This window comes from Branchiostoma floridae, chromosome 4, assembly GCF_000003815.2.
Source record: "Branchiostoma floridae strain S238N-H82 chromosome 4, Bfl_VNyyK, whole genome shotgun sequence".
Lineage (NCBI taxonomy): Eukaryota > Metazoa > Chordata > Leptocardii > Amphioxiformes > Branchiostomatidae > Branchiostoma > Branchiostoma floridae.
Window position 1 is genome coordinate 25,453,384 of NC_049982.1, and position 12,381 is coordinate 25,465,764.

Consider the following 12,381-nt stretch of genomic DNA (forward strand, 5'->3'; position numbering starts at 1 on the left):
CTTGGCACTGACTCCTCTGACAATAAGTCACTATTTGGCCAATTCAGCTACTCTAAGAGGAGTCTGTACTAGTTATCACTTAAAGAGGGCCATTATGGCCAGGTTTTGGCCAGGCCTCCCTACTTTTCCCATTGACCCAAGCAACCACCTGTCAACTGACTATTTTCTCAATTCCCTTGAGCGGCCACATAGATGGACAGGGTTTTACTGTATTTTCAACTTGATTGGCAAAACAGAAAAAAAAATGATGAAATAGTTGGTTTGACCAAGTGTTAAAGCCTTCCCCAAATGTCCTTGGTTTGACGTTCTACCACTTACCATGACGTCGACCAAGGAACAAATCCCGATACATTACCACCTTTAAATCGGTCCCACCGCATCTATTTACGATCATGGCCATCAAGGATGTGTACAGACAAGTAAAACCGTTTAACCTCCAGTAGATGGGAGTTAAATCGTCCCCCTGAGTCTCCAAGGTCGCTGGAGGAGCACCCCGGTAACACGGCGTGTCCACGTGACGACACGCCGGTGTGAGACCGATACCTCCGGCGGCAGGGCTCGGGCCCGTCTAGCCGTGTGTCTCCAAGGATACCAGGTGGTCCGGGTCAGCGTTAACAAGGAGGACTCTGAGAATCGATTTGTTACGCTTTGAAATGTAAAGATGTGCTTAAAGATAAGGAGTCTTTAAATGGCGCTCTTTCACAGTGGATTCTAGACATACAGCCGAACTGTTTAAAGGTACTTTGTGGAGGATTTCGGCACCAAAATTGAAAGTATTCTCGAGACCAAAGTCTTTATATGTGAAGGACAGAAACACCCACTTTTCAGCATACAAGTGTCATTATCTATATTGTTTATGAACTGTGGAAAAACAAGCTGCACAAGGTCCGCTGAGTTTCTCAAGCAATCTCAGATTAGACTCTAATGTTGTCAACAACAACACATTTACATTCATATCCTAGATATTTGACTTTCTGTATAGATCGTCCGAAGTCAACGCTTCAGGCAAGAGTATCAGAGTCTGCTATCATCTATATGAATGTTTACTGGAAAGTGAACCGTTTAAAATGGTACAATTTCCAAACGTCAATAAGTGAAGATCAAAATAAAGTTGGAGAACAGCTGAATGGCCCGGGGCTAGTCTGCTGTGACCAGTCATGTTACAGTGCCTCGAGCTCTGTGATTGACATGTCCAAGTTTGGAGCACGCCGGGACGCCCGCTGAGTGATCGGTAGAAGCCATGTAAACAATCATTGAGACCATCACACGGTCCAGAGGCCGGGGCACGGGGCACGTCTGTGTTCAGTGGGGATGGACTTGTCCTTCGCGAGAAGCTCCCTCTGAGAGTACGGTGGTAGACGTCTCGAGTTTTCCAAGGACAGGGGTGTGTAAGCTAGCCTGGGTACCATACGATTTCTACAGGGGCGCCTTGCACTCGCTGCCCTGCGAAAAGAGACAGCGAGTGCAAGGAGCCCCGGTATAAATCGGATGGAAGCCAGGCTATGTGTAAGTCACTACCTGAAACTCGTTAGGGGGTCGTTAGGATGCTTGCAAAATAGTAAAACAAAGTTGCCGAAAAGGTCCGAAATACTGAAATATCTGCCTAGATTAGAAAAGGAGAAAGCCGCACACTATATATTAGATTCGTCACTGTTTGACCAGGACCCATATGCACACTGATTACTTTATTAATTTATGGACAGATTTTGGAATATAGTAAAGATCTCCTGTATTTCTGCATGTGTATCACTGTATATTGTCACAAGAGGATCGGTGTTCAGAATTCATAGTCGGTGCGATCTAGTACATTTGTATACTGTAAAACAGTTCAAGACTTGCTACCGTTTTTTCGGAAGCTTCAAACCCCTAACCTCCACGCCATCCCTGGCTTTCTACATTGATAAGTGCATGTTTCATCTGTCAGTGCGCTAACAAGGCGTGGAAGGGCTCACAGTCGTACACAAACACCCACGGTAGCTATAATACAGTACAGGTGCTAATGTTACCGATACTGGCAGCCCCTGTCACACAATCAAGACCTTCCCACGACTCTTCTCCCGAACATTTCTCAACCAAGGTCGGCGCTGAGTTTGGAGTAGCCTGGAATCCATCGTATTCCAGATCTAGGTACAATTTGCTCCTCTGATCGCATCCAAGTAGAATAAGACTTCCCCGACGTCGGTTTCTCAAATCGTATAGTCAGCTGGCGCTGACGACTTTTACAAGACTAGGAGGCGATCTTTGGACCAACCAATTCCCAATCACACTGATATCACCTTGCTCTGCCTCACGACTTTCAAGCATGGTCTGGAGAAGGTCGGGAAACCACGGTCGGCCATGTGTAACAAAGCGAGGTTTCACTTGTTGTCCATCTGTAATTTTCACGTCGATTTACACAATTCGGACATTTTTCTCAACTTAGCGTATGATTTTATTCCTCTACCATTGCAGGTACATATAAAACGTTAACGTTACATCATTTCGCAACTTTCGGCATCGAATCGGTTTGGTATTTCTCGAATTGACACAAATCTGAATGGAAAATCCAAGACTCGAAGCTCCTAGGGTGCACATACATGTACTAGTAGGACGTTATAAAAATGTTTAATTTGCAAACGATTATGTTTCATGTTGTAATATGTCATCGTAATGTCTCACAGTCACTTATTGCAATTACATGACACAAAACCAAAAATACTGTAAAGTGGGACATTTTCGCGGTTTTCGGGGTGGCTTCTTCATTCGAAGCTTTAAACCGTCGCGAAATTTTCCCGTTACAGTAAAATCCTACATGGCAGTTTCAACAGCGAATCTTACCACTGCGTCTTTTTTTTTCATACCACAAAATTAAATCCCCTCGAACATTTCCACTTCACAGTACATCGTTAATGATGGATCTAAAAAAATTCCAAATATTCATTTCTTGAGGAGAAATACACAAAACGACGTATGTTGAGAGATTAACCAAAGTTCGACCCTTGTGAAGCGGATACTCTCTATATCCTTTCCCAGTTGACAGACGATCCACGCCCGGCGGCGTACATGTACAGCTTGTGCGAAAAGTGGGCTGCCTGTTTGTCGTAGTGGACATCGTCAGATGAAAGACAAGAAAAAGACTCTAAACCATTCGCCCATCGTAGAAAAGCCTACTTGGCAGAAAAATGAAAATTGACGTTACAAATGGTTAGATACATATCTTGACTTGCACCGGGACTACTTGTTACGTAGTACTGAACGTTTTCAATAAAACAAATCTACGTTTCTTGGTTTCAGATACATGTAGGTCAATACTGGTTGTATCAACAGTACGCACTATACCAGGGGTTAGCTGTAATGTTATGTTTGTTAAGAAAGAGGTCAGTTCACACGCTCTACCGACTGTGACAACATCCGCTCTGCCGATTCAAAACAACTTTAAGGACATCGAGCGCGACATCAACGACAACTGCAGCTTGATATTTTTTCTTTGAAGAAAATATCATCATATAGTGAACAATGGACAAACGTTTCTCATTTCCCAATTCGTTCTACCTTCTGTTTCTCTTTCCGTCTTCCTCCTTTCCTCTCTCTGATACCTGTCTGTCTTTGTATTAATTACCTCCCTCTCTTCCTCACATTCTTGCTCTTCACTCTGTCTCTTCCCTCTTCCTTCTCTCTATCTCCCGCCCTCCCTTTCTCTCTCCCTCTCTCTCTCTTTCTGTCTATCTCTCTGAGTAGCTCCGACACGATCAGTTACAGCCCTGGACAGCAGAGTTTATGATACACAGACTCGAAATTTTGTATATATGATACTTTTGAATTACGCAATTACGGAGAGGATAGAAGAGACTCGGGAGCTATATTACGGCTGGATACCAGGTTAACTTTTGAACACTGTTGATGTCAGACTACTTTGGCCTACTCGTTGATCGCAGGTCCCAGCCCTTCCCAGCCCTTCCCAGCTGCCCAATTTGCGGTAGGTAGAAGCTGGAACTGTTTCCCATCCTATCCTGTTACCCGCCGTAATGTAGCGGACACATGGTTAACAGGTTCCACCTGGCGTGCGCAGATAACACCGTGCCCAGCTGCGCCCCTGGGTGCCACGACAAAGACAGAAGGGTAGAGCCCTTTAAAATCCGCTAATTTAGTGCGAGGGAGTTTCGGACGATGCAATATAAACAGGCAAACCTGTACTAGTGACCATTTCTACATAAGGGCTACCTGGCTCACCATTGACACATAACGTTAGTGACCACCTGTCCACCACCAGATTTTGTCGGTCCACTGAGGGCTAGTGGTCTTTTGGAGCAATTTTGTGTGTACAATACAAATGGTCCTGCTGTCCGCTGGCTAACTGTGCAATATATAATGTGATTGCAATTGTGACTTTTTCTGCACCTGCGATGCTACAGTATCTGTGGGCTACAATAATACAGCACTGTATAGTCTTGTGCTAAACGACAGAAAAACAGACCCGTTTAGGTCGCCCTTTTGGTGCTTTCCTTGGAATGCGTATACATGTCCTGGAATTTTTATAGGCAATAAACGCTCTATACCTTATACGTTCTATTCCTTATATTGAGGAATAACGTTAACCAATTCTTCTGTCGAAATTAAACAAAACTACACAAAATGGGCATCGTCCGTTGTAATCATGGTGTGGTTTTGCTGTCATAGTTATGAATATAATAACACATATTTGTAAAAAAGTTTTATGAATCAACCCAAATTGACATGATACAACGAGCGTTCTTAGGAAACTTGATACTATGTTGTAATTTCAAAGGTGGCTTGAGCCATTATAAAATCATTTTCTTCCATTCAATGTTTCGTAACATCTTTCAACACCACAAACTTAATTTAGATAACCCGCATATACTAGGAGGCTTTCGTTACTGATAAAAAATACCTCCACACTTCGGAGGTATTACAGATGACCTCGAAGCTGCGGACAGACAGCATTAAAAGGCTCCAAACACTTTTTATCCATTTATCTGAGTGGGTGGACTATTGCTTGCTCGGTTTGTAATTAGTGTTTAGACAGATTTGGCCCCGATAAGATCAGAAACTGAAACTGTATCCGCAGACAAGTCGGACTCTCATAAATTTACATACACAGACTTTGGCAACGCACTAGACTGAAGTTGGCGTAAGTAGAAGATACTCGCACTGTAGTAAACAAAGCATCCTGTTTGACATCTTATAATACTTGTAAGATTTGAAACACTAGCAGTCTTTCATCTATTGCTAAACAACAGTTACTCAAGCAACTGGATATGATTTTGGAAACGGCCAGATGTTTCGGATAGCATCCACTATCTTTCGTCGGTAACACTGATGGGAGAAACTGGGTCTTACCTATTTAGACTCACTTTTAGCCTTCTAGTTCTTTTAACTCAATGGCCACCACGTATCAATACCCAATTACAACTCATGGGCACAACTTTGGTGCCTACTCAAGGAATTGAGCACAGAACCTTTCAATTCAAAAGTCAACAACTCTCAGACACAAGACAACCTTCAAAGTTCAAACCTTCAATATAATTTCTTTCCATCAACATTTCATACATACTGAAAAAACACAACAGAACAACTGTGAAACTCTACATGATGAATGTCCCTTCAAACTTTGCCACAAATTTTGCCTCAGGCGGAACAAAAGACTTTTGACACATTTGTCATTCCTTCTCGTTATGTATAATGATGAATGTGGCCCTTTTTTCACGCATCACTTGTTGCAGATTATAACTCACAAACGCTCTACATTCGTACATATTTCTTCAACGTGCGGTACTGTAAATGGGAAAATGTTCGTGGTGATTCAATTTTGCGGCAGGTAGCAAAAAGCATTCAATTTGGTTTTAAGTTCGCGGTTTATAAATCTACAGGATTTTTACCGTAAAAGGTGAAATGATCGCGGTGATTTTAAGTTTGCGATGAAGAGGTCACTGTGAAAAATGTGAACATAAAACCACCTCGAATATTTCCCCATTTACAGTATCAAAAGGATTCCAGACGTTTAGCCACATTTAAAAGCCACTATAACTTTTGTACCACATCTTCGAGAAAAGAACGGTTTCTTATGTGGTGACTGACCATTTCCTTCAAGCAGATACATGTCTTACCTAACGTATTCGCATTCAGTATTCGTTAAACGTAGTATTATATATTTGGCTACGCATACGATCTTTAAAATCCATAATTCTTTACTAGTAGGTTTTTAACTCTTGACAGGACATGACAGATGTAACAAAAATCTCGCTGCGACAATACAGTATGTTTAAGCACACCAGGTGTTCAGCCGCAGGGCACGTACAGGTAACTGACAGGTAAAACAATGCCGCAACACCTTGCGGCAAACTCACATGCACAACAGGTGGGCGATTAGAACAATGTCCCAACTTGCGTGGCGATGAAAACAGTCTCTTTATGAACGGTTGTTTACTGATGATTGTACACTGTTCGCTCGTCCAGTCAGACCTTGTAGTTAGCAGTGAACTAGTGGCATAGGGCAAGCAAGTTTCCTTGCTATTTCAGTAGCAGTGTATATTTTTTACAGGTAGGAGTTGCTAGTCCTTTTTTCCCCTTTAACGTGACTAAGACACCTTCTCAAACAACCATTTCACGTCCACGTCGAAAAATGGGTGCTGCCTTAACCAAGATGCCCTATTACGTTAACCAGGGGTCTCCCAGTTGGAACCGGGCGCTCAACTGTGAGGCTGCTACTGCATACATCTAGTGTCAACAATCCAATGATATCAATAATACTGATGATATTGTTTTTTACAAGATTTCAGAGTGTTTATATCTTGAATTTTTTTTCTCCCTTAGAAGAAGTGAAGCCTTGTCTCAAGTTCGATCATGCATATGACACGTAAAATGATTTACACCACAGTTAACAAGTCTTCATGTAGAAAACAATTATACGAGACCTTTATATAACAGCGAGCATTATGTCATGCTCTGCTGATTTTTGCATTAGGGAGGTCATGGTTTCGAACCCCTGCCGGGTCATACGAGTATACCAAATATACGAGACCTTTAGCGAGAATAATATTGTTTAATTAGTAGAATCTTATTATCCTATATTGTTCAATTAGTAGAATTGTAAGATGTATTCTCTATTCTTTCTCTCTTTTTTGTTGTAGTTTATAATTCACCATACAAAGGTAACTGTACTTTTTGTCGTGCCAATAAAGCTTGGTATTGGTAATATGTTTTTGTAAACGTTGAGAATGGTACATGCTGCTTTTTCTGCTTAGCACATATGGGAAAGAACATGGAACTTGAACACACATTTAGATCTGACCCGGCTTGCAGTTAAAGCACTGATCGCATGGCGTTACAGGTGCGTTGGTAGTCATATTGGTGGTCTTGTTTGCATTTCAGTGAATCACACGGCGCAGCTCAAACGTTTTCCGATATCTCGAAATCTTCGAATACTAAGAAAAATATTAACGTTACATCCTTCATAACATTGCTAAACGTAGCATATTTTGGGAAAACATAAATATGCCACATTTGTGCCAGAAAATTTACATTTCTTTTTGTTGGACGTATGAAGCTAGAGATAACCTATTAGAATAGACTGTTTTCCTACCTTCGTCATGGAAAGCCAAGATGTTTCTTCTTCCCCACGTCCAATTCTTCATCAAGAAGTGACACATTGGAAAAGTTCCGACTGGAGGAAGATGGAGACGTCACGTCGTGCACAACGATTACCGAGCAGCTGCTCCCCCTTGCAGACCTGTACGGAACAACAACACTCGTTTCAACTGGTGGTGCCGAATGTTTCCTTCACCAAAAATATCATTTTGTTCTCTCTGTCTCTGTGTTTGTGTGTATTTATGAACAACATAAGTCGAGATGTTGTGGGCGGTTAACCGGTTAAAAAATGAAGGTGTCTACGAACACGATAAAGGACAAATTCATTGTTTAGCTTGTTCAGTTTTCTGTTCAAACTTCCTGACGACATAGATTTCATAATTTTGCCCCCGTTTCCTTCCCTTCAATAAACCACTTACTCATTCGTACAGTACATTTTACTCTTCATGTCTTTGCTCTCAACTCACCTTCCTAGGCTCCGCATGCACTTGAACTGTCTGCGTGAATTTCCTTTGTTGTGTGCATATTATCCCCCTATATGCACGTAGCAGGCCTCGCCTGTTTCCCAAATCTTTCGCACCTGTGCTTCGTGAGACTTGTTTACTCTCTACACCTGCGCTTGGGATTTACTTCATTAGAATATTTGACGGAAACGCGCCCACTCTCTCATTGGTCGAACGACTAATTGCCATTCTCTCATTGGTTGACAGCTAAATGTGATAGCCTGTAAGGATTACTAATTAGGCCTGATGTTGACCGTGATGCTGATCGTGTTATTCCGCAGGTATCTGCTAGATGACGTTTCTACAAAGTATTGCTGCCTCCAGTCGGGTAAGATGCGGCAGTTTATAAATGTTTAAGTGATATGGCCATTTCCTCGAAGCCGATGTATATCGGAAGGGTAGCGGCGCTACAAACGTCGACTTGAATTCTGTTGGCCAAATAGAGCGATTCCATGACTCGGTCTACCCCCGTCAAAATGCAAAATAAAAACACAAAACTGCTACTTTTTGACTAACATGCAACCACTCTCTCATTGGTCAAACGGCTAATTGCTATTTACTCATAGGTTGAACTGATAATTGTGATAGGCAGTCAGAATCGGTCTATTCGGCCTGGTGCTGACCTTGGTGCTGATTGTGTAGTCCCGCAAGTACCTGCTAGATGGCGTTTCTACACAGTATAGCAGCTTCTCTATATTGTTGTCTTCTATCAAAAGTACCTACAATGACAATGACCTTTCATGTCCACAAGAGCAGAATGCATTTTATTGATTATGAGGGAAAAAAAATCAGCATGGTTTGAAATATGCTATATATAAGCACAGTGTACTGACCAAGGCACTGACAAGAGAATTGCATACATTATAAGCTACACAGTCAAACTATTTGACACTTGTGCAAAAAATATACACTCTTCTGATGTTATCAAACACCAAACCTTAACAATCATACATCCATATTTTTATTCCTGCTGCCAGGCAATCAAATTGAATTCCGTCCATGACGTCACAGTGAACATGGCAGCTGATTCAGAACATGGCACCGCTGCTCAAGAAAAAAAATGTGTGTAATTATTGCGATTATATACAATGACAATTTATCATAATTATTATAATATTTGCTTTGTTATGATTATGATATTGCAGATATTCTTAATAGCTCTCATAGAACATTTCATCTTAATATTTCATAAAATTTATAACATATCATTAATATCATCTCTGCTAAATACAAATTAAAGAAAAGTCAACATGCATTGATTGCGCATATACTTCTCAGTAAAATTAACAGCATTAACATTGTTTTAAATAAACAATATAAAAACAAAGCTTTACTTGGTTACATTGTATATGTATTGCAAACAGTTCCACAAATTCTACGTTTATCACTTGTGACAAATCTTTGTGTGTTCCTATTACCAACATTTCCTTGGTAAATCATCACATTTTGTATGACTTATTCTTTGAAGCAGAATCTTTAAAGACTGTAAGCAATATTCATATTCACTAGTGTAATGGCAAAGCGGGTGTATCCCTTTGCTGTATAAAAGCAGATTTTGTTACAATGACACAATGACGGAGAGCAATTACAATAGAGGAGAAGTTTTTTTGGTGGGGCACGGAGGTGTTGCAACAATACAAGCCAAGATGTTAGAAATGTTACATTCTGCTTTCTCTGCTTGGCACTTGGGAAATCGTAATTGAACACACACAAACTGTCAGTGTATTTGCACTGCATTTTCATTCATGGACTTACTAGATGCAATGATCTGGTAAGAATTTATCTACAATTCTGGAGTAACTTCCCAACAGTATTAATGGCAAGACTTTATATTTTGTAAGTGGCAAGACAAGACATCTGTCAATATAGAGGAACAGATCTTCATGGCACTATAATATCCAATCCCAAAAGTGCTAGAGGAAAGAGCTGTCCAATCCAAACAACAACAAATGTGGTCCAGTTAAATAGTTAAGTCAGGGGGTGAAAATACTGCTCAGACCTTTTCTGTTGCATGTGGTTATGCCCCCTTGCAGGAAGTGATAGAACTGTACTGAAGTGTTCTTGACATGAAGACCACTTTCAACTATCAACAGTGACAGGCACAACGGATGACTAGCTCTCGTCATCACTTAGGAAGTCTGTTGTTTTCTGCTCATAAGAACTGGTGAAGTCTTCCCGGATGGCGTCCAGCTCCCGTAGTTCCGCCCAGACGTTCTCCTTGTGGAACAAACGCCGAGCGTTGATGTTGCGTCTGGGGAACGGGTTGAGGTCGTGGAAAGCAATTTGGGCCAGTCGTCTAGTGTCAAGGGAAGGAAAAAAGAGTATCAAACCGATGCCTTCTGTGACAAATATCACCTTGGTGTGCAGACTATTGTAAAAAATCTCAGTGACACTCAACATGCTACACCCTGTAGTGGCTGTACTGACAGCAGTCTCAGTACTCCCAGTAGTGTCCATAACCCAATCAGTGTCCATACCCCCAGTAGTGTCCGTACCCCCAGTAGTGTCCCCTGCCCCTAGATTTTTCAAATTATTTTACACAGTGAATGAAACACACCTTGTGTCCACCATGGTTTGAGGCATCTGGCGAAGAAACTTGAAGATAGACATGTAGTCCTTCTGTTGTAAGATGGCTTCTTCACTGGCTTTGAAGAATGCCAGAGCGTAACGGAACAGGACCTTCGAACCCTCATAGAGGAAAGCATCCCAAATTCTGTTTGGAGAAAACACAAAGATTAATACACGTGTAACGTTACACATGTTCATTTCCAAGAGTCAGCATGGTTAATTTAATGCATCAGTGATCTAGACATGTAACAATAGTTTGAATATTTCACACCTCTATGAAATATACAGAGTCCCTCATATATGTATAACTGCGGTCCATTCATTATGCAAATATGGTTTTGATTGACAAATGTCCATGGATCACTTCCTGTCACTAGTCTACAGTGACCATGAATGGATTTGTGAACAAACTTAATCAATTGCCTCTTCCATTTACCCATTCTGTCACTCATGCAAGCCAGACCTTAGTGGTGACACCATCTTCCCACTCACATCTTGTCACTCTACTGAAAGTTAGTGTTTACTTAATCACTAACACACAGGACAACATAGTGTTTTTTTTTTGACAAAGCTTCAAATTCTTGTTTATTGAGTCAGCTCTACTGGAACACTATAGGTGAGTAGAAACAATCTTCTGGTTCCCGGATTCAAACCCACACCAAACTCAGCATGGTCAGTTTGGGGTGCTTAAACCTCGCTGTTATAATACATTTAACATGAAGGTACACAAACCTCAACATGGTGTCTGTCGGTATGCCGTCCACAAAGATAGTGAGGAACCAGTTGAAGGTGGCGAGGGACAGGTCCACATTGTAGTTATCCAGGTGACTGGACAGGTGTGGTAACTTCTCTTTCAGTAGGTCTTTAAATACCCTTTGATCCACCTAAGTGGGCAAATACAGAGATTAATTGTGCTATTAGGCAATGCATATGTTTTAGGTACTATTTTGACTAATAAATGCACTTCTGTCATACCCGGTCTGTGATGACGTTCGATAAGGATTCCTGTGATGATGTTCAAAATCTGTTCATATTTCAAAGTATTCCAAGGAATTATACTTGTATCATCTGGGTTTCATTAGAATTTGCTTCAGGTGCATGCACTGCTGTCCAATATTTGAATTGAATTTTTTTGTTTGAACATGACATATTTTCTCACCTTTTGGCACATTTTGGATTGGAATATGTTTTCTCAGGTGGGCATTGCAACATGGTGTATTCTGTATCACCATTGGTTTAAGCCATCCCACTGAGTGCATATTATATATCTTAGTATACAAGATCTTAAAACTATATTAGATAAATCACATCACACATCACATCACATGTGATGGTGAAAAAGATTGAGTGAAAAAACACTCAACCTACAACATCCTAAAGAATAGTGAGGACCACCTATACCTGAGACCCTGCCAGAGTCTTGCTGAAGTAGTCCTGAGGCATGATGTGTTCCACGATGGCCACCAGGCACCAGAACGCGTCCTCCTCCGTCATAAACAACAAAGCTATGGCCACGATCCTGTTCAGCCCCTGACAGTACCCGATGGCGGGGTTGTGCCAGCTGTACGCCACCAGGACCCTGCGGAGCTTCTGGATCCCCTCCGACTCCATGGACCCGTAGTGCACGTTGTGCGGGAGGGTCCGCATCAGGTCCAGCTCAATCTGTTTCCCAGCAGGGTTGAACTTCCCCCTGAAAGTGAAAGAATTTAAAGTACAACATTTTCTC

The 12,381-nt window shown here is 41.5% G+C and overlaps 2 protein-coding genes across 2 annotated transcripts in view; both read right to left on the reverse strand.

Moving 5' to 3' along the window:
• Positions 1 to 7,722, reverse strand: part of LOC118413226 (5-hydroxytryptamine receptor 1D-like) — a 276,722-nt gene extending 269,000 nt beyond the window's left edge. Inside the window, exon 1 of the mRNA XM_035816460.1 lies at positions 7,580 to 7,722. The gene's annotated coding sequence lies outside the window, so the exon portion shown is untranslated. The remainder of the gene's footprint in view (positions 1 to 7,579) is intronic.
• Positions 7,723 to 8,927: 1,205 nt separating this feature from the next.
• Positions 8,928 to 12,381, reverse strand: part of LOC118414087 (TBC1 domain family member 2B-like) — a 14,434-nt gene continuing 10,980 nt past the window's right edge. The window contains exons 9-12 of the mRNA XM_035817855.1: positions 12,057 to 12,345; positions 11,388 to 11,539; positions 10,645 to 10,800; positions 8,928 to 10,383 (exon numbers count right to left, since the gene is read on the reverse strand). Of these exons, the coding sequence (XP_035673748.1) occupies positions 10,200 to 10,383; positions 10,645 to 10,800; positions 11,388 to 11,539; positions 12,057 to 12,345 (781 nt within the window). The 3' untranslated portion in view covers positions 8,928 to 10,199. The remainder of the gene's footprint in view (positions 10,384 to 10,644; positions 10,801 to 11,387; positions 11,540 to 12,056; positions 12,346 to 12,381) is intronic.